This window comes from Oryza sativa, chromosome 1 (assembly GCF_034140825.1).
Source record: "Oryza sativa Japonica Group chromosome 1, ASM3414082v1".
Classification (NCBI taxonomy): domain Eukaryota; kingdom Viridiplantae; phylum Streptophyta; class Magnoliopsida; order Poales; family Poaceae; genus Oryza; species Oryza sativa.
This window is the reverse complement of record NC_089035.1, coordinates 42,460,500-42,486,079: the sequence shown is the minus strand read 5'-3', so window position 1 is coordinate 42,486,079 and position 25,580 is coordinate 42,460,500. Positions and strand designations below refer to the sequence as shown.

The 25,580-nt window shown below is 45.4% G+C and overlaps 3 protein-coding genes across 3 annotated transcripts; 2 read left to right on the top strand and 1 right to left on the bottom strand.

Annotated features, from left to right (window-relative positions):
- The first annotated feature begins 6,887 nt into the window (after nucleotides 1-6,887).
- Nucleotides 6,888-7,945, top strand: LOC4325762 (probable calcium-binding protein CML10). The gene has a single exon (NM_001401490.1). The coding sequence runs from the start codon at nucleotides 6,955-6,957 to the stop codon at nucleotides 7,510-7,512; it is 558 nt and encodes a 185-aa protein (NP_001388419.1). The 5' UTR covers nucleotides 6,888-6,954; the 3' UTR covers nucleotides 7,513-7,945.
- An 887-nt stretch (nucleotides 7,946-8,832) lies between these two features.
- LOC4325761 (phytochromobilin:ferredoxin oxidoreductase, chloroplastic) lies at nucleotides 8,833-11,656 on the top strand. The gene is made up of 8 exons (XM_015766829.3): nucleotides 8,833-9,130; nucleotides 9,702-9,821; nucleotides 10,252-10,346; nucleotides 10,457-10,550; nucleotides 10,636-10,767; nucleotides 10,933-11,037; nucleotides 11,180-11,230; nucleotides 11,328-11,656. Exons 1-8 carry the CDS (start codon nucleotides 8,843-8,845, stop codon nucleotides 11,514-11,516), a joined length of 1,074 nt encoding a protein of 357 aa, XP_015622315.2. The 5' UTR covers nucleotides 8,833-8,842; the 3' UTR covers nucleotides 11,517-11,656.
- A 2,974-nt stretch (nucleotides 11,657-14,630) lies between these two features.
- Nucleotides 14,631-15,652, bottom strand: LOC4325760 (probable calcium-binding protein CML23). Its single transcript, XM_015791825.2, has one exon. The coding sequence runs from the start codon at nucleotides 15,605-15,607 to the stop codon at nucleotides 14,993-14,995; it is 615 nt and encodes a 204-aa protein (XP_015647311.1). The 5' UTR covers nucleotides 15,608-15,652; the 3' UTR covers nucleotides 14,631-14,992.
- Between the last annotated feature and the right edge of the window lie 9,928 nt (nucleotides 15,653-25,580).

Sequence of the window (25,580 nt, the reverse complement as noted above, 5' to 3'; positions counted from 1 at the left end):
TGTTGGACCATCGATGCAAAATGAGGAAAATCAACCAAGGGAGGAGCAGGCCATGGGCATGGCGGATGAGGGGGAGAGAGTCGGTATAATTGTTGATGAAATGGAGAGGGAAGATTCGGATAATGAGCAAGCGGAGGACGACGCATCATCCGATGAGGAAGGTGATGTAATGGCCACTGATTGGGCAAATGAGGACTTCTCTGGTCTTGTTATATCAGAGGGTGATCATATACCCTGGGAGTATAAGGAGTACGAGGTAATTGAGGGTGCAAGGTATGCTCATAAGGATGAGATGAAGGAGGCGGTGAAGCATTGGGCAGTTTCATTGCAGAGAGAGTTTAGGGTGGTCAAGTCAACAAATTATGTGTATGAAGTGAGGTGCATGAAGGAAGATTGTCCGTGGCGTGTCCATGCATATAAGGGTAAATGGAATGATTATTGGAAAGTTAGCATTGTGACCGAGCACAAGTGCTACTTACAAGGGGTGGAGAAGTATCACCGAAACATCACTTCAGCTTTTGTGGCAAGTGAGATGTACAGCAGTGTCGTTGGTAACATTGGCTTTGAACCAAAATCAATTATTAGGCACATCGAGAACAAATTCAAGTACACCATAAGCTATGCAAAGGCCTGGAGAGCCAAACAAAAGATCATTGAGATGAGGTATGGCACATTTGAAGCTTCTTATGATAATTTGCCTCGTTTGTTAGCCACCATTGCCCAGAGGAATAATAATACTTACTATGACCTACATACATTTACATCGGTTGAAGATAGAACAAAGAGTGTGCTGCAAAGAGCCTTTTTCTCATTGGGTGCTTGCATCAATGCTTTTGTGCATTGTCGACCTGTTCTATGCATAGATGGAACTTTTATGACAGGGGGGAGGCAAAAATCGCCCTCCCCCAGGGCGGCAAGGGGGCCGCCTGCAAAATTCCATGCCCCCTCGCCGCCCATTTGCAGGCGGGCCCCCGCACAGTGCAAAATCGCCCTCGCGGAGGGCGGCAAGGGGGCCTCCTGCAAATTTCCATGCCCCCCCTCGCCGCCCATTTGCAGGCGGCCCCCCGCACAGTACAAAATCGCCCTCGCGGAGGGCGGCAAGGGGGCCGCCTGCAAATTTCGTTGACGGCCGTCGCCCGAGAGCGAACGGCCGTCTGCCACGTCATTTTCGCCGCCCTCTGGGAGGGCGATTTTTAAAAATCGCCCTCCCAGAGGGCGGTAGGCGACTATTCCCGTCAATTTTCAAAATGGAAAATTATTTTTGTAAAACTTTTAATAAAAAAAATTATAAATAAAAAAAATTCAGTTGGAAACGATCATGCAAGTGCGATGGTTCAGCAAGCCCAGGCCCCAGGGTCCCAAGCCCTTGCACAGTCATATGCTGATACGCACACGCTGGCTGCGATTACACGACGCAGATCCCTCCAAAAAATGAGCCAAAGACACCGCAGCGCGCACGTACAACGTCTCGGACTCGGACTCTCGTGTACTAACGGAACGGTGCGCGTGTTGCTTTCAGAAGGCATCGGTGGCGGCAAGCAACGACACAATCGGTGGTGGCGGCTGCGCGCGCGCGCGGCGCCGGCCCCGCGCGCCGAGGAGACCGCAGCCACACACGCGATTTTCCCCCCCCCCCCCCCCCCCCCACGGGCGAGTCGTCCGCCGTTTGCTCGCGCGCGCGGACCCCGCCTCGATCCGCACCGCGCGGCTTGACGACGACGTGGGGGTGCAGTTGGCGCGGTGAGCCGGACTCCACGCCACTTGGAGGAGCTGGACCACGCGCGGCGGGCTCGGCGGGTGGGGCGCCATCAAACGCGTGACGACACTTTTGACATAGGCGCTCCCCGCCGGCGCGGGGCGGCCGGGCTCGCCCAGCGGAGCACGCAACGAAGTGGACAAAATTTCACCGCGGTTGCTTTGCCAATGGATTGCTTTTGGTTGCCGGATCGATGCGGTGTACGACTGTGAAGCAGCGGTGTGATGTGTGCGCAGGCAGGCATGATAGGTTGGATGGTCCTCTCCCTGTGTTGTGCGTTGCACCGCAATTAACGTACGTACGCAGGATCGAAGCCTGTGTGGTGCAGAGACGCAGCCACGTGAGGATGTGCGGGTTCTGGTCGGACGGACCACACAGTAGAGATGGTCCTTGTCGCTGGACTGCTCTCTTCTCTCCGATGCAGCTGTGGCGCTGTGATGAACAAAGCTGGACAGACCAACCAGCCCACCGTCCCGTACCGACGTTTTCGCTCTGGGCACATGCCTGTACCTATCATCTCAACGTACACCGGTGTGATCTAAAGCTTGGACTAAAAGTACACGAGCTGCTCTCTAAGTACTTAGCACTTGACACAATTCATCGATAAGTGTTAGAACTATTAACTTTTACCAAAATCAAAAAAAAATTAACTCGTCTTACATATATAACAAAGATTAAAGGCATCCATGCAAACGATAAGTATTATATGTTGCTAGAAGATTTATGTAGTTATAAAATTACAAAAACTAACTACTACCAATAGCTAGAAGATTCTTTAGATACACACTAACTAGATACTCAACCGCTGCTTCTCGAAATATCTAGATCCCCTAAACATGATCATAATAGTGCTCGTGACCTCAGGAGTTCCCATCAATTGCTTGTGGCACTCCACGGCATAGGACCGGAGATATTTTTCTTTGCACCAGTAATGGGAGAGACATGACATGTGTGAAGATGGTTGGGAGAAAGAAAGGAACGCATGGTACCGTGGCAAGTTGCCATTCATTGCTGCCATCCGTTCCAAAGATGTTGGCTCCATTACTGAGGCCGTGAAGGGGACAAGTGCCACTGCTACACAGGGAGCTCCCGGCCACAGATTTTACCAACGCCAGAGGCGACGCATCAAGGAAGGATCCCAACAGCGCCATACTTCTGATGTGCGGCCCCGGCAGGATTTCAGTAGCAACCATTGTCATCCTGCTGGTTCTCGCCGGATTCTCACCGTGGTAGCTACAAGTAACATAAAGTAAATCGCCAGCAATGTCCCTCTCTCCTGCAATGGTGATTGTGGTTCATGCGTACTAGTAGTACTCCTAAACAGAGAGCATAGATAGTAGATTAATAGATTTGGTAGATTGTCAATATCAGTTGTAGGCGAACCCGGCCGGCCCTTTTCATGTGGACAAGATCGGATTATATTGCTGGAATCGTATCGTAGGATCCAAAATCCGGAATACAGCAGGTGATAAAAGAGCATGTTTGGTACAGCTCCAACTCCTAAATTTAGTTCCAGGAGTTGGGTCTGAAGTGGAGTTGTGGAGCTGCCAAAACCCAGCTCCACAACTCTAGTTCATTTTATGAGAGAGCTCCACCCAACTCTACTTCCAGTTTTGATGGAGCTGAAATTGTTTAGCTGAGCTCCAGCTCCATGCCAAACAGACCTGACTATCCTCTTCGTGCAAAAAAGAAAATAAATTAAACAAGGATATGACCCAATTCAAATCTATTGTATTAGAATATATTATATCTCAATTTAAATTGATTTTTTTTAAACGAATGAAGTATACTCACGCTCTATTACACTATAGTTTTTTTTTCTAAAGTACTGCCATACATACGATTCAGTTCTATAACTTATAACTCATGTATAATCAAATACATACAATCGTAGATCAACCAAGAAAAGTTGGTAACCGTCTGTAACCGTTGATTAAATTTTCTTTTCTCTATTCGTTCCTGATCGCTGGTGTGTTTATACTGGTCTGGTCCGACACGGTACAGGGTGACAGGTGCGAAGGGGTACTGCGTAGGGCCGTGACTGTCGCGAAAACGGGGCCAGGTCTCCCACAGCCACAAATCCACGATCTCGTTGGCCGCCCATCCCATCTCACGCCACACACGCACACACGCGCGCACAGTTGGTGCGGTGGTGGCGCACCACGCACACACACACACCAGGACCCGCGCCCTGTCGCACTTGTTCCTGGACCCGTAACGACAGGCAGGTAGGCCCCCACCCCCCGGGAGTGTACTACGTGAATGCAGACGGCGCCTCTTTTCACGCGGTTTCTCGCTGCTTTTCCGGTTGCCCGTTCTATACATCGACTCCCCTGATCACGGAGGGAGGCCACGCGCGGTGGACCCCGGCGCCTAACGGTTTCCAGCTTCCAGTAGGAAGGAGGAGTTGATGGGATTTCACCCGAAACGCGGAGACGAGAGCGGGCGATTAGCTGTGCCAGCCATCGCCCACCGCGGACCGCAGTACGCCACGCTGGTGGTGGGCTGGATCCGTCGGCTTCCCTCTCCCTGATGTGCGGAGCACGTTCCCTGTCTCCCTCCCCGTCCGCGCGACCGCGGTTCTCCCCGCAATTTCTATGGATCTCATCACCCCAGCTGACCCAGGCCCCCTTCCTGTTGCTGTCCCTCGTACGCACTACGAGCTTGATAAGGTCAATTGTCTAGTCACGTTACCCGTACGCAGTATTACTAACAAATTCGATGTCAACGGCAATCATTCTTCTTCTCTCGTTACTTTAGAAGACGCGTATACGTGTATACAGCAACACGCATGTACAATACACATCCATAGGGGGTGTTTAGATGGAGGGGTGTAAAGTTTTAGCATATCACATCGGATATTATATAGGGTGTCGTATGGGGTGTTCGGACGCTAATAGAAAACTAATTACAGAATCCGTCAATAAATTGCGAGACAAATTTATTAAGACTAATTAATCAGTCATTATTTAATGTTTACTGTAGCAACATATTGTCAAATCATGGAGCAATTAGGCTTAAAAAATTCGTCCTGCAAATTAGTCACAAACTGTGCAATTAGTTATTTTTTAGCTTATATTTAATACTTTATGTAGATGTTCAAACGTTCAATGTGACAGTGTGTAAAATTTTTGGTAAGGATCTAAACAGGCAGACATGAAACACCGAGTTATAAACTATTGCTTTCCCTTTCAATGTGAGTCCACTTCTTAAACTGTCAAATGCTAGTGTAAAAGTTCTCGTTCACGAAAAAGTTAGTGTAAATAAAATAAATTCATTTTAAGTTTATAAAATCAATATTATATTAGTTAATTAATATTATATTAGTTATATGTTAATGGATTGCCTTATTTTTGTGTGCCGCTCAAAATCCATCCTCTCTTTCAAACATAGCCTAAGGTTGTACTTGATACTCCGTCTGCCCATCTTCTACTTTCTTTTTTTTATTAGTATACACTTTCTAAAATTGCTAAATGGTTATATATGAAAAAAACTTTAAAAGTATTTTAATCTTTTTTCAAGTTTTTAGTTGGTACCTGATTAATTAGATAGGTGCTAATGAGTTATTTCATTTTATGTGCACGGCTTAATTAAAAGATCCCATCTCTTCTCAGCTGAACGCAGCCTTAAGTGTGTTCGCTGACATATATTCTCAAGGAGGTGGAGAACACGAGTGAATTTATAGTCTCGATGCTATCTTTCTTGTGTTACAAATGGGCTTGGATCTTCATATTGTATAGTTTTCATGTGTACCATGGGAAATATTAACATGGAAAAAACCATGTCACAAATACTATAGTTTCGTAGGAAAAAATATACAGTGCATGTAGTGAAAACCTGAAAACTGTCGTTAGATCTCATGCATCCATTTTTAAATCTAACGTTAGTTTTCAGGTTTGCATTACATATACACTACATATTTTTCCTAGTTTCATATGCTTAAAGTGGTCATCTATAAAAGTACATATTATTATTATTTCGTCATGTTTGTCCCAAATGTGGTAGAACGAATGAACTTTTATGGCATTACGTCTGCAGGTAAGCATTACGTACCACCCCAAATGTGTATAGAAGGAAAGGAATATACATGTCGTCATACTACAAGCAAATGCTTTTATTCTTCTTTACTTATAATTAGCTTGCCAATTATCTCGCTGATGACAATGCAAGTTTGCTACCGACCTTGTGTTTGCAACGTGTTAAGTTTGCATATTGTTTGAGAGTTCTATAGTACAAGTAACACATAACCCTTTTTCTCACCATCAAGGATGTCTTTATTTGGGGGTCGTGAAATGGCAGCGTATAAATTCTGAAACGGAGATAGTAGCATTTTACGTTATCCACGATTAGTTTCCTACGATATCCATCAATAAAACCCATGTTAACAAGTGTACATATAACCATCACATAATTTCCTAAATTTCGTAGGATACTATCAAAATCAAGTAAGCTATCTATGATATCGCAAATCAGACGGAAACTTTACTGGTTAACATAGCCCATAATATTAGCCACATACACCATTCATCATAAAAAAATATTTTTAGGAACGAACTTAGACAATTATTTGTCTAGTTTCATCGTTAGAATTTATCTTTTCTTGGGACGAAAGGGTGTACATGCTTTCCACTTCATCTGAAACACTTTCCTTTTTTAAAATTTTTAATGTTTATTACAATTGGATACTACCTCCGTCCCAAAATATAGCAACTTTTGATTATGAATCTGTACACAAAGCTGTCCAAATTCATAGCTAAAAATGTTTATATTATGGGAGTAGGCCATTTACGACTATAATGTATAAATTTATATGGAAATTTATAGTCCGCTTTGGCACCTTGGCACCAGGGTTTCCCTTACCGTCGGTAACCGCGCGGTTACCGCGGTTACTGGGCTTACTGCGGGGGTACGAATATAAATACCGTGGTAATCTCCTTAAATTCAAATAAAATTAAAAAATAATTTAAATTTTTGATAAATGTTATACGGTTTTTCACGGTTATTGCGGTTCACGAAACCGTGCTTGACACCTTCCATCCAAAGCCACCCCTCTCCATCTCGGGCTCCGCAGCAGTAACCGCTCATTAACTTTCCGCTATAAATAAGCGGCGTCTTCCTCCTAGACGAGGCCGCAACCACCAAAGCCGAGGAGGAGATCACGAGACGAGAGAGAGGCAGAGCAATCGAAGCCCCACGCCATGGTCAAGATCAAGATGCCCGCCCTGTTCCGCCGCCGGAGCGGCTCCAAGTCGCCGCCGCTGCCGCAGGCCGACCCCGCGTCCGGCGGCGGGTCCCCGGCGCCGACGCCGGAGGAGGAGATGGAGCGGGTGTTCCGCAAGTTCGACGCCAACGGCGACGGCCGGATCTCGCGGTCCGAGCTCGGCGCGCTGTTCGAGAGCCTCGGGCACGCGGCCACCGACGACGAGCTCGCCCGCATGATGGCCGAGGCGGACGCCGACGGCGACGGCTTCATCAGCCTCGACGAGTTCGCCGCCCTCAACGCCACCGCCAGCGGCGACGCGGCCGCCGTCGAGGAGGACCTCCGCCACGCCTTCCGCGTCTTCGACGCCGACGGCAACGGCACCATCTCCGCCGCCGAGCTCGCCCGCGTCCTCCACGGCCTCGGCGAGAAGGCCACCGTCCAGCAGTGCCGCCGCATGATCGAGGGCGTCGACCAGAACGGCGACGGCCTCATCTCCTTCGAGGAATTCAAGGTCATGATGGCCGGAGGCGGCTCCTTCGCCAAGATCGCCTAGGATCAATCAACCACCCAATTTCTTCCCTTCTCCTCATCCTCCTCATTGACCAACTCCTATCCATCCATCCATCCGAGCGTGCCGTGTGCGGTGGAAATTTTAAGTGTATATACAACCGATTAAAAGACCACTAGCCCTAGATTCTTTCTACTAATAATTGCGATTCTCAACTACTACTAGTTTCTTTCTTGGTAGATTGGAAATTGGAGGCTAAAAAGCAGCAATTCTATCCCCTGCTTTTGGTTCTAAGACACGCCAATGCTTTCTCTCTTTTTTTTCCCCACAAGATGTAAGCGTTTGCGTGGAGTAAGAGTCTTGGATCTTGGATCTTGCATTCTTGTTTCGATTGTTCACCATCTGGAATTCTGGATGTCAGTTAATCTGATCTTAATATAATCCCCTTCTGGATGTCATGTCAGTAATCTGATCTTTATATGATCCCCTATTTTGAGGGCATTTTATCCCTCTGTGATTGTCTTTTGATTTGCAGTTCGATCACATAAGAATCAGATGATACTAGGTCGTTCTGCTTTCAAACTGAAAATTATACTTCAAAATTCAAATTGGAGGTGTATAATCCACCGAATTGAACATGTGTACTCCAAAGGGTTGCACATAAATCATATTGCAGAATGAAACTAGTTTTGCAATGCTACAAATGCAATTGTAAACGGAGGCATCACTGACAGTTTAGATTCTGAGTAGCTTTGGACGTCCAGCCTCTGTGCAAGCTAAAACCTAGCCAGGTTGTTCAAGATTAAAAACGGTTTGAGTGAGTATTTATCCCATTCTTTTTGTGTGCATTTTTCTTTCAGATCAATGTGCATATTGGAACATGGACTAGCCAGTGACCAGGAAGTGAGCAGGAAAGCAGGGAATATTCTTGAGAAAATGGAGGGAATTGTTGTTACTAGTATACAGCAAGCAATGATTGGATTGGATGCTGACGATGAAACGAACCGCTCCTCCTAATACATGATTTGTTTAGCTAATGATCAGAGCGAAGCTGTAACAGTATCATCTGATTTCTGCTCAGCTCAGCCACCTACCTGAACCTGAATATACTAGTGCTGTGCTGGGAATGGCAAGGTCTTATGTAATATTTTGTCAGAAGTAAGTAACCTGTTACTAATCTGGTCTCTGCCTCAGGTAAGTACTGCTTAAACTTTTGACCTTGTCAGTGTCAGATGACATAATGGCAGGAAATCCCCCTCTTAAAAATCATGGAGAGGTTGATCTTCACATGCTTAGTACCCTGTCCAGATGGTCAGAGAGATACATATATAGTTTCATACAAATGATGCTACAAACCATGTGCAGGCATGCATGGATGACAGGCGGGATGCGGTGGTGCTCCGGCTGGCAGGAGGAAAGCTGCTTTGCGATTGGTGCAGGGACAGATGTGGCTAATCTGTTTATCTCTATCAAGAGAACACAACTACTACTTGCCACTGAAGAGTGGCTGCTTGCAGGCTTGGCTTGCAGCTGGGGAGAGAGCATGAGCAGCGGCGGCGTCGGCGGCGGGAGCTTGGGCGCCGGCTTGCTGTACCACAAGTTCGTCAGCTTCGCGCTGGAGGAGACCCGACTCCGGACCACCCTCACCCCTCACCCCTCCCAGGTTCTTCTTCTTGTTGTTCTTCCTACCTTAGCATGCTCCTTGCAGCAAAACAAAATCTAGCTCATGTTCTTGCAACCTAGTAGAGTCTACTGTTAGCTACTTGGTTCAAATACTGGTGAACTACTAGGTGCCCTTGGTTTGATGATTTTTTTTTCTGTCTGAAAAACAAAATTGTAATAGTTGTGAGCTAGAGCTACCACTACGACCATACTGTTGCGATTGGTCGTTACCTGATGATTTTTTTTTTTTGCTATTGTAGACCAGCACTGGGAAACCTAGCTTTCATATGTGAACAAATTAATCCCTTGTAAACAATGACATAACCTAATCGTTGTTTCTTTAGTCGCAACCAAGTGATTGTGATTACTTGTTTAATCTTGTGAAGAAGCAGGCTACCAAGCATAGACATTTGATTGTGCAATTTATTTATTTATAGTAGTATCTATCAGAGCTATGTCGCCCAATAGTGGCAGCTAGCTTCAACCATGTTTCTAAGCCCTGTCTCAGGCTGTCAATATTTCTGTCTCATGTAAATGTAAGTAGTTGACCTTGTATTGTTTTATGCTTCCAGGAAAAGTTCAAGTCTATAAAACCCAATGATGATAATACAGTTTTCAATGCTCTCTCATTCAGTGCACCGAAAATTAGATTGCTTCGCAGCTTGACAATCGAGAAGAAAAACTCATATCAGGTATTTAATCTATGTTGGGGATTTCTGTTCAAGTTTACTTGATCAAAACTCTCTTAACAATACCACAAGTCCACAATGTTGCTTTCCCTGACTTATCTCCTATTCCCCTGTGCTTTAAACATTGTCCTGGTTCTGCTTCATTGTGATTTGGAACGTTTATATCCAGTCATAGTTCTACAACACGATCCACGTTAAATCTTTCGTTGATCTTTCACTGAAAAAAAAAATGTATTGCTTTGATTTGATCAATTTATGACTATTCTTTTTCTACAATGCAACAAATTAAAAGTGTTGACCCGCCAGCTTACGTCATGTTTTACCATTCTCCATATAACATGTGAAGAGTTTTGCTTGCTAGTTACAATTGAATGCCCCATATCTCTATCTAGGAAAATGCTCCACTATACTTACAATGCATATTCCTATGCAGGTTCTTGACTTTGCCGCTTTCTCTGAACCTGAATACGATCTTCCTATATTTTGCGCCAACGTTTTTACAACTCATGCACAAAGTATTGTTGTATTGTAAGTGTCAGAGAATAGTTGCTGTTGCAAGGAAAAGTATTGTTGGCTTTCTTCCTTGCCTAAAACCTAATGGATATGAGCCCTGAACGAACAATTCAAACTATCTGCAGGGACCTCAATCCTCTATATGATACTACAGTGCACAAGGATTACAAAGATAAGTACTATAGGAGTATAATGCCTCTTGTACACAAGTATAACGAGGTACATGGATCTTTCCTGGCTCCACCCAACCTATTGCCTCATAAATTGTTATTTAGCTCGATATCTTTATTTAGAGGATATGCAGCTTCTTCCTTGGGGTGGCAAGATTACGAGTGAGTCATTGAAGTTCTTCTCTCCAATTGTGATCTGGACAATATTTGAGTCAACTGAACACAACCACCATGTTCTACATTCAGCTTTCGTGGATTATTATAAGGCAAGACCAGACTATTTCTTTAAATTTTCTCAAAAAGTTTAAGAGAAACACGAAATTTGAACAAGTTTCCTGCCCTTGTTTTGTCAATGTGAATTTTGGACTGAATTTCTTGAAGGATTATTCTCTTGTGTGCAGCCATCAAATCTGAATATTCTCACTATGTAGGTCTGGCTTGAATTAATGGACCAAGCAATTAAAGAAAATAACAAAGCAACAATTGCTCGTAACCAAGAAGAACAACATAAATATCTCACATGGAGGGCTGAGAAGGTTGTTTTTTTATTCCATCAGAATCAGATATCACTTTAGAAAATTATACTCGGAGACTTGAGTATTACTTGCCTCATTCTGCTACTCATCCATTGGTGTTATGAAAGATACTATGTTGATCTTGTGCATCCTCTATGTGCAGGATCCTGGCTATCCCCTTTTGAAGAAGTTAATTGGTGAAAGTCGTGCCGAGGTTTTGTCTGGGCCATCACTACATTTATACTTACTTTTGACTTATATTCTGTGTGGTGTTATTTGAATTTTGAGGTATGTATCATCTTGACAATCAGGATCTGGTGATGGAGTTTCTGTTTGAAGGAGTAAATACTCTTGGAACAAAATCATTTCTGGATTATTTCCCTGAATACGCCCGTGATGATGGGTCAGTGAACAAGAAAAGGAGTATGATCGGCAAGTCTTTTGAAACTAGGCCTTGGGACGCCAATGGAGAATTCATTGGCGATGCCGAAGCACAGTAAAATGTTCGCTACGCCTTTCGGCCTGATCAATCTCTCTTATGCTTGTAGTACTGTTTTCTTTTTTTTTAGAAAACTTACATTTTTCATGCTCATATCCCTGAACTTGGATTGAATAAGAAGAGATTGGTGAATCTGAGTCATGTATTATTGTTCTCCGGTTGCACTGATTGTCGTTGTTAGACGATGGTCTCTGCTCCTGGTAGTAGACATGATCTGAAACAAGAGGGGTCATCCTGCCCTGCCCGGATTAGGATCCTCTGCAGTCTACTGCACCGTGCCTTTGTCACTGACATGTGGGCCGAGAGATCATCGGGTCCACCTGTCCGTGAAAAAGTCACGGTGCGGGATCTCAATCCGCCCTGCCCTGCGCTGCACTCCACTGCTGATGTGCTTTGTTGGAAGCAAAGGAGAAAAAAAAGAACTCATTCTTTCAAGCACTTGGGATACCTCCTCTTTCACAAGCTTCCATGGTGAACCCAACATCACCCATGCTGCTGCACTGACTTCTGCTTTGCTTGTGCCTCCAGTTCTGGGAGATCATCAAACCACAGCTAGCACGCCAAGGAAACATCAAGGAAGTTGTCATCCGAGCCTTGCCTGAAACAAAAGAACAAAAAATAACACGCCTCGGATCCCTTTTTCCCCTTGCATGCACAATGTTTAACTTTTAACCTCATATCACCAAGCCAGTAGGAAAAAAGGACTAAAAAGGCAGGAGCATGTGCACGCGCGGACAGAGGCTTCAGCTGGTAGTAAAAGACAACGCTAGTGCTATCTACTACTCCCTCCGTTCTATTTTAAGTGCAACCATAAGTTTTCGTACCTAAGTTTGATCGTCCATCTTATTTGAATTTTTTTATAATTAGTATTTTTGTTGTTATGAGATGATAAAACATGAATAATATTTTACTTGCGACTTATGTTTATAAATTTTTTTTATAAAAATTTCAAATAAAACAGATGGTCAAAATTGAACGTGAAAAACCATAGCTACACTTAAAATAGAACGATGGGAATACTACTACTCGATCTGAAAAAGAGAAAAGGCTCAAGTGAGTGACAAAGACAAACTTGGCTCTCAACAGTAGAAGTAGTAGTAGGTGCGAAACCTGCATTGCACTATTGCAGTCGCAGCCACACCTACTGTTCCGAGTACAAAGCGAACTGAAACTAGCAAAGCCATACTCCTACTACTACTAGACCTAGTGGAGCACACTTCCCCTGAGCTTTTGGAGGAAGTTCTAACCCACTTGCACGCACCTCCGTTTCGTTGACGGACCAAACCCCAGAACGCATGCGAAAGAGAGTCGCTCTCGCTTTGCAGGTCGGCAACTGCGTCGCGCTGCAAAATTGCAAAGGCGAAACTGCTAATCCAGGCCTAGATTTACCCGCCGGCGAGGCGAGGCGGCGACAGGGCAAGACGAGCGTGACGGGGACCATTGTCGTGTGGCCAGAGCTCACATGCGGCGAGGTTGCAGGTGCAGCTGCGTTTGTCTTGTCGCCATGGTAACGGCCGGAAATGCAGCTTCACTTTAATACTGCTACAGTAACAATGGCGAGAGAAACACAAGTCGCAGGCTAATGTTGCTGCAACCAAGGTGACCGATGAGCATGCCGAGGTATGAGTACTACTACTCCCTCAGTCTTAAAATATAAAAAACTAAAATTGGACGGGATATTTTCTATTACTATAAATCTCGTAGTAGCAGTGACACGTACTACTGGTTGTAGGAGTACAAATATTCCCTGACCTCGGTCAAAAACTGCATCACAGAGCAGGATACTCTTCTTTGACTCACATTTCTTAAGAGCATGGTTTTACGCAGTAACATGGCCTGGCTAGCGATTGTTGAGAAATTTCCTCAGGCAGAAAGCCGAAAACTGCCAAATATTACAGAGATGCACTGTTGCTCGGCCTCGAGTTTCTACCAAGAAACTCCATGGCAGCTTACCAATCTTCAGAAGAGAAAAGAAAGGCAGCTTACCAGGGCATCTGCTAGGCAATTGCTCAAAGCTTTACTACTTCATGCAGGTTGGAAATCACAAAGATGGACTCAAACTACTCCAGTCCTAGTAGCTGTCATAGGAGCTGCCTTGCCATGACAGGTTGACCAAATCTGATCTCCTGATTGGAAGGTCGTTGTCTGAATGTTCATGATCTTGTACTTATACTGTTTATTCAGAATTAGTGTACGGCTTCAACTTGAATCAAACACTCCTCCAGGCTGCTAATCATAATCCGGGTGTCAGGATTCATTGTACTGTAAAGCGTTTCTTGAAGCACCGATAAAAGGAAGGAAAGGCAGCAGCACTGCATGCTTGGAGAGTGACTGCTAGTACTAACTACTAAGTACTTCTTTAATGGAAAAACTTGCCACTGAATTTTCTTCAGAGAAGAGCAGAGTTATTTTGAACAGTCTTAAAAAACAGTTTCTTTTGAAAAATAGTAGAAAAGGCAAGGTTAGGTCTGGAATCAGCACACAGCTTTAAGGAAGAACGACCATCTGAGATGAAGTGGCGTATTTATCCTGTTAAGGCGAAAATGAACCGTGAAAGCGATGAAACCAGGTGCTACACTATATGGTGTACCATAGCTACAACAACATCTTGTGATCACTGATTGCAAAACTACATGTCATGGGCCTTATCTTGGAACTTGCCCGAGCATTTCTGGTAAGCTAAAATAGACAGAAACATGGGCACCTTTCAAGAACCAGCAAGAGAGAGAAAAAATATATACTACAAAGAGTAGAATAACCACAAAGAGTTACTGTACAATGTATCAGTTTTTTTTGTTTGTTTTTGTTAATCAGCAAAGTGGTTATACATTACTGTCACTCAAAGCAGTGGAGCAGTAGCAGCTAATCCAGATGAAACTAGCCGGAAACCGCATGCCCGATGCCTAAAGGGAAATGGACAAAAAGAACACGTTCCAGCTGCTTGCCAAAGCTGCCACGTTGCCATCACGCAGACGCAACCGGTCTCGTCAAGCCTACGCGAATCGGAATCTCCAATCATTCTACGAAAAACAACAACATTTTCCTCTGCAATCCACTCATTCATTCATTCATTCAGCTCACCTCAATGGAGTAGTCGTGTAGTTAGTGCAGTAAATTAATCCATAAGATCTAAAGAATGTTTTATAGTAGCTCGATCGCAGCAAGATACAAGTCCGATTCACACAGCAACGTTAGGCTTACAGCTCCAACTCCAAGTTGGAGGATTAAAATTTGAAAAATTGAAAGAACGAAGCATTCGCCTTGGGATTACTCTCTCTTAATGGATTTTACAGGTTGGGTTTAGGCTAATAATAATATTCCCTCTTCATCTTGGATTAGTAGAGTACTTAATTAGCAGCGCATCTAGTAGTGCTGGCTTTTTTTCCATCGTCTAGTGCGCGCCAAAAAAAGTTGAAGCACACCACATCAGAGCGCATCACGGCCGTCCGATCTTTTTGGCGGGAACGGAGGAATGGATCACCACGATCTCGGGCCGTCCGCCGTCGCCGTGGCGGTGGCGGTGGCGGCCATCATCATGCGGGCGAAGTCCTGGAACCCGACGAAGCCGTCGCCGTCGGCGTCGACGCCGCCGATCATGCGGCGGCAGTCGTCGAGGCTGCAGCCGTCGCCGTCGCCGCCGAGGATGGCGACCATGACGCCGCGGAGCTCCTCGGCGGTGATGCGGCCGTCGCCGTCGGCGTCGAACACCTTGAACGCCTCCATCAGCTCGTCCTCCCCGCCGCCCGCCTCGGCCTCGGCGGCGATGGCCGCGACGGCGTCCAGCTCCTCGTCGTCGGGCTCCCCGTGCCCGAGCCGCCGGAGCACGGCCTCCAGCTCCCGCCGCGAGATCTCCGCGGGGAGCACCGACCTCGGTGTCGACCTCGCCATCAGCGCGTCGTCCGAGGACGACTCCGACTCCGACGACGCCGACGCGAACGACGACGCCTCGCTGCGGGAGATGGCCCGCTTCACGCCGCTCCCGTTCTTGGACATGCCACCATCCCTCTTACTGCTTCCGCCGCCGCTGCTCCACGTCCGCTTCGGCGACGGGAGGGAGAGCTTGCGGGCGAATGACTGGATGGAGAGCTTCATCTCGCTCGAATGGGAGATCGAGAGATTTGGAGAGGTTGATGAGATGAGGAGGAAGAAGGAGGCGAAGGAGGAGGGAGATAAAAAGGGAGGGGAGGGGGGAGGGGAGTGAGCTTCGTGGAAGCTTCGTAGGGGTTGTCACTTGATTTTTGGCTGGGTTTCGTGCGTCTCGTTTGGTAATAATCCCAACATGGGGAGTGCTGCGGATTTATCTCGTTGAGGGTAACCGTTTTCGGCTTGGGGGACCCCCGGGATTTGCTGTGGCCTCCCTCTCCTGTGGCAGCTGGAGAGTTCTGTCTGTGGTGGCTGTCATGCCGTCTTTAGGGGCTGAACCGTGTAAGAGTTGAAACCGGCTGGCTGGAACCTGGTGGCGTCTAAAATTGTGCTCTCGTGGTAATATAGTAAATAGTGTTTGTCACTTATCTGGATAAGCCTAAACCAGTTGTGCCACCTCTTATCTTGGGTTTTATCCAGCATTAACACATGAAAAAAATATGCATTCTCTTAACTTTTGTTTGTATATATCCTGATATTGCTATAGTCAGTATTCTATCATAAGCAAAGGACAGGATACCTAATATGAAATGAGTCATTAGTATAGTGAGCATTAACTATTTTAAACTTGAAAAAATAGATTTAACTTTACTATAGATTTTTTTTTGAAAAAAACTCATTGTTTAGTAGTTCAAAAAATATGTGTGGAAAAGATAAAAGTTAGTTTATTCTGGAATAAACTTCAAACCCTAAATTTATTTATTTTAGGATGGAAGGAATATTAGGTTGTGTTTGGAACCCTGGGTTCTCAACCCTTCTCCATCGTATTCTACACGCACGTTTTTCAAACTGCTAAATGATAGTATGTTTTTTTTAAGTTTCTATACAAAAGTTGCTTTAAAAATATTTTGATTTATTTTTTTAAAAAATATTAGCTAATACTTAATTAATCACACGCTAATGGACCGTTCCGCTTCCGTATTTATTATGCATGCTAGGAAGATGCTATTCCAAACACAGCCTTAGTTACAATATCTTATTTAGGCCGTTGAGCCTATCCTATTGGCTATATAAGTGGAAGAGTAGGATGTGGGCCAATCAGCCAAGGGCCACAGCCAAGCCGAGTGAGTACTTTGAGGGTGTTCAATGCTGGTAACGTTTTGGGTTGCATCGTGCAACTAGCCAACTACTGTAAAATTATATTATTATTATGGTTATAGAAACTATTATATTTCATCCATCTTAAACTATAAAAATATTTTAGTTATGAGACATATTCTAATACTAGAGTCTGCTAGATTCTAGGTATCACAACTGTTCCCTTACATTTAATATTTAGACTGAATGTTTAGATATATGTATGTAGCATTAAATATGGACGAAAAAACCTATGGCACGGTTTGCATGTAAACTGCGAGACGAATTTTTTGAGCCTAATTACACCATAATTTAACAATACGGTGATACAGTAAATATTTGTTAATGATAGATTAATTAGGCTTAATAGCTTTATCTCACAGTTTACAGTTGGAATCTGTAATTTATTTTGTTATTAGTCTACATTTAATAATTAAAATATGTGTTGGTATACTTAAAAAAGTGAAAAGAAACTAAACACGGACTTGGTTTGTTTATTTCTGCCACGAAAAGGTCTCATGTTTCATGTTTTTAAATTCCGGGGCATTGTTGGCCTTTCGGTTTTAGCTGTCGTTGAGATGCTTGGTTTGCCATTCATTTCTTAATTTTTCTTCATTTTTTTTCTTCATTAACCTTGCTACACACTCTCCTCATTGGAGTTCTACCTTCTGATTAACCTTTTAGAAGAAAACATATTTTCAACTCACAAAATAAAATTCGCCAAGGTTAACAAAGGGGGTGTTTAGATCTAGGCGTGTAAAGTTTTACCGTGTCACATCGGATATTATATAGGGTATCGCATGAGGTGTTCGGGCACTAATAAAAAACTAATTACAGAATCCGTCAGTAAACAGCGAGACAAATTTATTAAGCCTAATTAATCCGTCATTAGTACATGTTTACTGTAGCACCACATTGTCAATCATGAAGCAATTAGGCTTAAAAGATTTATCTCGCAAATTAGTCGCAAACTGTACAATTAGTTATTTTTTAGCCTATATTTAATACTTTATACATAAAATTAGTTATTTTTTTAGCCTATATTTAATACTTCATACATATGTTTAAACGTTCGATGTGATAGGGTGTAAAATTTTGTGTGAAAACTAACAGGGCCAAAGTTATTACTGGTAACATTGATATGCAGAAGCCAGAAGGTACCAACAAGCTAACTGATTGAATAGGACGGTTAACAACATAGGCCAGGCTTACACCCTACCCCTCTGTAGCAATCCTTTTTCCAGATATGCCGTGGCACAAACCCAACAGTTCAAGTTCAACCCAAACACAACACACCACACCTCGTCACAACATATGGGCATCATTTTATACACGTTTGAAAATGCCATCGACATCAAAATCCTCAAGTACAAACGCGTGGGCAATTATAACCATTGCTCCCTAATCCAAACTACGTAAATGGTAAATTAATTAGATAGTAGCATTAGAGAAGTGCAACGCTTTCTACCACGATTGGAAAAAGGTTCAACGAAATTCCACCGAGTAAGTTTGAGACAAAGAGAAGAAAAAAAACATCATTTTTCATGCGCACGCTTTCCAAACTGTTCAAGTTTAAATAATTAATATTTTATTAATTATACGCTAATACAACGAATTTGTAGAGTTGTCATACGTTGTATAGAGGAGAATGTAGGTTAAAATTTTCTTTTAATGGGTGGAGTATGTCTCAATCTGCTGTACTCCCTCCGTCATATAAAACACTAAACTAATACTAGATATGATATATCATAAATCTAAACAGTGTTTAAATTTATTATATTAAAATATATCATATCCAATTCAGGATTTATTTTTTCTGTGGAACAAAGGAGGATTCCTCTCTTCTCAAACATAACCGGCTCGGTCGTGCAAACCGACGTCATCCAGAATTCGCGGCAGCCCGGCCGGCCGGCCGACCGATCGACTGATGGATGGAGATGGAAGGTGACGCGACGAGTTGGAGGCTGTACCATTTTTTGCCGCAGCTCATGTGCAGCTTCCGCGAAATTTCGCGTGCTCGCGCGAGAGAGCCAGTATAGGTGTGTGTCTCTCTCCTATACTTCGTGCGCTCGTGACCGACTTGTGTTCGTGTACCACCACCACCACAAACCAGCTAGGAACAGCTCGGCGCACACGCGAAAAAATCCTTTCAAAATCTGGCCGTTTTTGACACGGCCCTGGCTCCAAAACCGTGTTGAATCTCTCTGAACGTACGTACATGCGCCGTACCGTACTTGATCTTCATCTCTCTCTCTCTCGAGTTTGTTTTTGGATTTTAGTTTTGTTCGTTGGGTTGATTGATTAGTGGTGATAATTAGCTGCGTATGATCTGTCCCATTTGCACTGGCTCCACCTCGTCTCGTCTCTTCGTGATATGCCATCTTCTGATAAGAAACAGATTGGTGACACCGAGTGCACAACACGTATGTGTGTCCGTTTCTTTAGAGGAATTAACGCGTTTCTTATCTTGTGAAGTCAAATACATAGCCCTTTCTTTCACTTGATTGGTTTTATTGGCTTATGGTTCTATGATTCGATACCACGACTTTATTTGTTTAGCTGACTCTGATATATATATATATATATATATATATATATATATATATATATATATATATATATATCATCCAGCCGTCGTGGTTGATTAACCGCAACTCCCAGAATGTTTGTTTGTTTATAGCATCTAATCTAATGATTGCTGCTGCAGATGACAGGGTATTAGGAAGGCACTAATGTTGGTTTTGTGGTGATCCGTCGAGCAGGAGATCGACAGATGTCTGCTAGATATCATGCATATATTCATGTTCAGCTGGGAAAGAATATGAACCAAACGTCGTCTTCAGAAACAAAGGACTGACAAGTACATGTACAGTATTGTAGTCAGTACGCAGCAGCAGTACTCTTGTGAATACAGTATACTACTGTTTTTTTTTTCCGGAATTCCGAGTACAAAGCCCCATGTGAGCTGCTGTTAGGTGTTCCTAAGGTTTGGTGGCTGGTTGTTGTTCTGTAATAATGGCAACAGATCGATCGAGTAGACAAGTACTTGTATGATTGAGGCAAATCTAATACTTATCTTACTGTAACTGAAATTTGTGAAATCTATCATTAGTCTGTGTGGAGACTTGTCATTGGTCAGTTCATGGTTCGTATTCATGCACGTTTCGTATACTGTTAACGTTCAACGACTATTCAGCACTGTTGATAGCGGACATTACCGTGACGTGACAGTCTACTGTGACATGTTAATAGTTATCCTGAGGTAAGTTTATTTTTATTAACCATTGCATCGGAATTCATAAAAATACGAGATAAATATATTGGGAGTAAATAAAATAAGAAATAATTGCAATATTGGAATATAATAAAGTAGAGGTATTTTAGTTTTTAATACTGTTTTGGTACACAAGTAGGATGAGTGAAACATAAATTTATTTATAGGGAAAGTGGAAATCGCTTATATTATACTCTCTCCGTACTCGTAAAGAAAGTCGTTTAGGACAATGTTTAAGTCAAACCTTGAGAATATAAATCATTAATAACTATTAAGTTATTGAGTTTAAAAATATAAAAATTATTTGAATAAATTTGTCTTGAAAAATACTTTCATATATATATATATATATATATATATATATATATATATATATATATATATATATATATATATATATATATATATATATATATATATATATATATATATATATATATATCACTTTTTAATAAATATTTTTATAGAAACAAGAAGTTAAAGTTGTGTTTTGTAGACCGTGTCGCTGTTCTGAACGACTTCTTTATGAGTACTGAGGGAGTAATAGCGATACTAAAGGTTCTATCTGCACGAATGAAAGATTTGATCGATTGTTGTCACCTAGTTGCTGATAAATGTTGTGGGGTCCCGCGGGGGGGTGGCGCAACGCAATACATGCAGGCGTGGTACGAAGGGAACAGCATAACATGGCTCGGTCGCTGCAAAAAAAATACAAGCCTATCCAGGTTAGAGCTACGACGAGACAAGACGAGCGACACTTATACTGTTTCAATTGCGCCCACATCCTCAGTGTAATTTTGTAATCCTAATCCAAAATATTAGCAGCATATAAAGTTTGATAGCAACAAATTCGAGTGTTGAAACCACGCACATACCAGTAAGCGTACGGGCTGAACTCTGAAAAATGCAACAAGCAGGCGTACTGTACGAATGTGGTGAATCAGCAGAGGCGATACGGCGTTTTTTTCTTTTTCTTTTTCTCTTTTTTTGAACGACAACACGTTTATCTCGCTGGGAAGCGGCAGTTGATGATGGAGGCGAAGGGAGTCAGCGAGTCCGAGTCGTGGTGGTGTCGTACTTGCGCCGCATAGGTCGATCCGGCCAAACAACCGCCGCAAATCAGCGTCGTCGTGTCATCGCCTTCGTCTTGTGGCGCGCGTGCCATAGCGCTTTGCAATCGCCAGCACGTTTTGCTCCCCCCCCCCCCCCACCCCTCTCACCGCGCGCCACACGGTTGACATGACAGACCGCACCGGCGGGCGGCGGCTACTCTACGTGAGGACGACGATGGTTGCGGCCTCGACACTTTAGTTTCCAGGCCAGAGCTAGGGCGTTACGTCGCCTTGTAGCTACGGCAACCTCACTGCTTACGGCCGCTACCGACGTCAACCAGTAGCACCAGGGGCGGAAGCAGGTTTAAGATACAGATAGGACGGCAGAGCTAGCCCTTATTAGATGATGCCACCAGGGGCGAATTTAGAGCATGGAGGACCCGAGTGCACACTTCATTTACGCATATAATAAAAATGTAAATGTAACATATACAATGACAAAAAATGCTTATTAAAATGAAAAATCCGGTAGTACATGTCTACATAGCAATGGGCAAAATACATAATTAAGCTGAGTTCTTGATGAGACGATAATAACCTGTAAAAAATGCTAATTAGATCGGGAAAAAAATTGATGACTTACTTGACATGATTTCAGTACTAGTTAAACTCCTGATCCTCAAGTCCCGCCAAATTCTTTAGACCTTCTTTTCAATAAGCAAAACTATAACCCCAATTGCAAACCCTAACAATATAATTCAATTCAATATAGGGGAATCGGTAATCAATCAATTGAAACACTATCTTATTGCTTCAAAAGAAATTAATTTGCACTAAAATTGGTCAAGAAATGTTTTCATACCATCACAATGCAGAAAAAGGGAGGAGACGTGGAGGGCTTGATGCCTTGATGCCGCAACCTGCAATCAGCGATTCCTGCTCGATGAGGCGTGCTACCATGCCGTGCTGAGCACCTGAGCGGTGAGCCGGTGGCCAGCGATCATGGCAAGTGGGTGCGCCGTGCAGTGCCTCCGCTCCGCCGCTTCCAGCTTCCGCCGTTCTGCGATTTGGGGGCGCCGGGCTAGGCGTTTTGCGCGAGGCGGCGAGGGACGGCTTTTCGTTTTCCCTCTTTCTTGGGCCTTCATGGGCTGCCTGCAGCCTGCTAGGCAGCTGAAGGTGGTGCACATATTTTTTTTCTAGGGAGTGCACAAAAGGTGGAGATTAGATGCTAATAACTAAAAGCTAAATTTTTTCCTGGTGCCTGTGCACTCGGCAAGCTCAACATGGCGTCGCCCCTGGATGCCACAACACATACAAAACCATAGTCGCTGCTTCACGGCATTGGCGCAACAGCGTACGACACGAACATCGAGAAAGTTAACAACGAAGATTGGTAGTCGAAAAACGTATGACTTATATGTAGAGAGATAAAAAAAAGATAAATGTATCTAGACAATAAGGGGAACCACTTTCAATAGTTCGGGGGTATAAAATGAGATGAAAATTATTTTAGGGGTTTAAGTGCTTCGCCAAAATAGTTTAAGTGAGTAAAATGGATTTTTTATATATATTTGCCAATTTAACTATTTTACTGTAGATTGTATTATGCACTAAAGAAACAAAAAGAAAATCGAATTTTATGTATGGCAAAATCAAAAACGGTCAAAATGGTACTACTTACACACGGATTTTCATAAATATTGTTGTTCCTACTTAAAATACTTGATATATCTGATTATTCAATATTAGACTGATGATTAATGTGCTAGAAACAAGAATAGAAATGAGGTTTGGGGGTGTGGGGCGACTCGGACCGTAGTTGGACCGGCCGACCCACTCTGCCCAATGAGTGTGTCCGCCACTGAGTAGCACTCTGACGGAGCGTGGGGCTCCTCACCGGGAGACCGCGCAGGCCCCCCTTTGCCGGTTCGGCCGGGGGCCCTGGGTGAGATTCTAAGCTCCTAGTCTTTGTGTGGAAGGTTCGCGAGAATGGAAACACACAAGACACTGGCGATGTATACAGGTTCGGGCCGCTGAGAAGCGTAATACCCTACTTCCTGTGTTTTAGTGGATCTATGTATGAAGAAGCTACAAAAGAGCTGGAGAACCAGAGAGCTCTTACTTTCTCCCTCTCTGATCTTTCTAGATCCGAAAATCCCCCTCTTCTAAGTGGGCAAGGTCCTCCTTTTATACCTCAAGGGGATACCACATGCACCATCTCTCTCTTTTTTGTGGGGACTTATCCTATCTTTTCATAAACAGACGGAGACTTGTATGGTTGTCGTCCGAATGACCTTCTGATGGGACAGCCCATACCTACCTCCACTTCCGCCGGAAGCAGGCGCGACGTGGGAAAATGGCTATCTGCTGACGACATGACCAGTGTCAGACCGGTCATAAATCGGTCATTCTTGTCCACCACGCGTCAGTCTATAAATCTGCATGTTCGCCCTTCTTCATACAATATCTTGCCTGTAATGGTTAGGATGAAGCCTGGCATATATCTGACCGGAACCAACGTGCCATCTCCAGGAGCTAACACGCCGGCTCCGGCTAGGGACGAGTGCTTGGAGGCTCTCGTCCTGACGGGATGGGGCGAGGCGTGCGTCAGACCGCCTGTCGCCACCTAACCCACGATCTGATCGGTCTGTGACTGGTCACTGACCGGATAAACGAGCGCGCTGCACTGCGTTACATGCGGCGTGACGCGCTCGTCCAAACCGCAATAAATGTGGTTAGGTGAGCCCCGCTATGCTCACCTACCCCATATACGCGGCGCAAAACCCACAAGGGGTCGGGGCGCCTCGGCCCTCGGGGCCGAGACGGGAGCGGTCCAACCCCTCGAGAAGGCGGCAGCACGCTACCATCAAGCAAAGCGGAGCCCCGTGCCATGACGCCGGAGGAAGAGATGTTTAAGAGCGAGCGCGTGTGGCGAAGGTAGGGCACAGGAAACAAGGAGTTAGGGCGCAAGCGGCGAAGACAAGGGGAATAATGGCGAGAGGAAGGAAGCAAATCTCTTCCTCGGCGACTTTATACCCTTGCCAACGCTGTGCCCGGCTCCTCGTTTCTCGCGCCCACTATCTTGCCCCCTCGTTTCTCGCGCCCACGCTTCCACTAATCCCATTCGCCCGTTTGCGGTGCATGAGGTGGACATGCGGCTGTGGCAGTCAAGATGGAACATCTCGTGCGCGCGTTAATTACGCTCGCCGACCGAAGCGCCATCACCATATCTCCAGGAAAAACGAACCGGATTGTCCCGATTTTTAGACCGGCCCCACCATGTCACCAGGCCTTAGGAAGTGGCGTCACACCCGACCGCTTCCCTCGAGGAGGGCGATCGCCTTGGCATAACGCCGGGGGCTACTGTCGGTGCGCCGCTTCATGCCGGAATCTGCCACCGGCCGGGAGATAGTTACGCTGGGCGAGGGACGCCCAGCGCCATGCTACCCGGGGCGGTCCGTCTTCTTCCTCCCTTTTGCAATGGCAGGGCTGGTTCCGCCATTTTCTTCTTTCTTCATGGATGTTCTGGAGTTTTACGATCTCCAGATGGCGCACCTCACCCCCAACGCGGTAATGACATTGGCCATCTTCGCGCACCTGTGCGAAATGTTCATCGGGGTGCGCCCATCCCTTCGGCTGTTCCGGTGGTTCTTCACCGTACAGTCGGTGTCGCCGCCGTCGGTGGTTGGTGGCTGCTACTTCCAACCGCGGGGGCCGGTGTTGAACCGCTACATTCCCTGCGTCCTCCGCAAGAAGTGGGATGACTGGAAGAGCGACTGGTTCTACACCCCCCTCGCCGACGAAGCGCGCCTCCGACTTCCGAGCCAGCCCCCGGGGCAGGCCTCCAGCTGGCGGGCGCCGGTAGATCTGGGAGATGGCTATGACGCCGTCCTCGACCGCCTGGCGGGCCTGCGATCCCTGGGGCTCACAGGGGCCATGGTGTACGGCGACTATCTTCGTCGCCGGATCGCGCCACTCCAGCGGCGCGCCCGGGGTGCCTGGGAGTACACCGGGTCCGAGGACTGTATGAGGACTCACCAGGGAGTCAGATGGGACTGGGCTCCTGAGGACTTCAAGATAGTGGTCCAACGGGTGCTGAATCTCAGCTCCGTGGACGCATCCCTCATTCCTCAAGGAGTCCTCCCCCTCTGCAGCGATCCAGACCGCGCCTCCATCCTGACCATCATGCAGGCGGTCGGGGCGTCGGAGGAGCGGGCTCCTCGAGGCCACGATGGCGCGGGCGGGAGCCGCAGGGGGGAACAATCTACCCCGGGAGGGGGTCGTGCTTCTGGGCCCCGCGACGGGGGCCCGGGGAGCGGCCGCCCTGCCGACGTCCGGGGGAAGAGGAAGCAGGAAGGAACCCCTCCCCCATCTCCTCCCCGAGGGGGCGGGGCGGCGCGTGCCAGCAGCAGGCGCCCGGAGGGGGCCACGCCGACGTCGCAGCCCGAGGGGGAGCGGAAGAAGAAACGACCCCGCAAGATGGGGGGGACAGAACCATCTCGGGGAAAACCTTATTTCC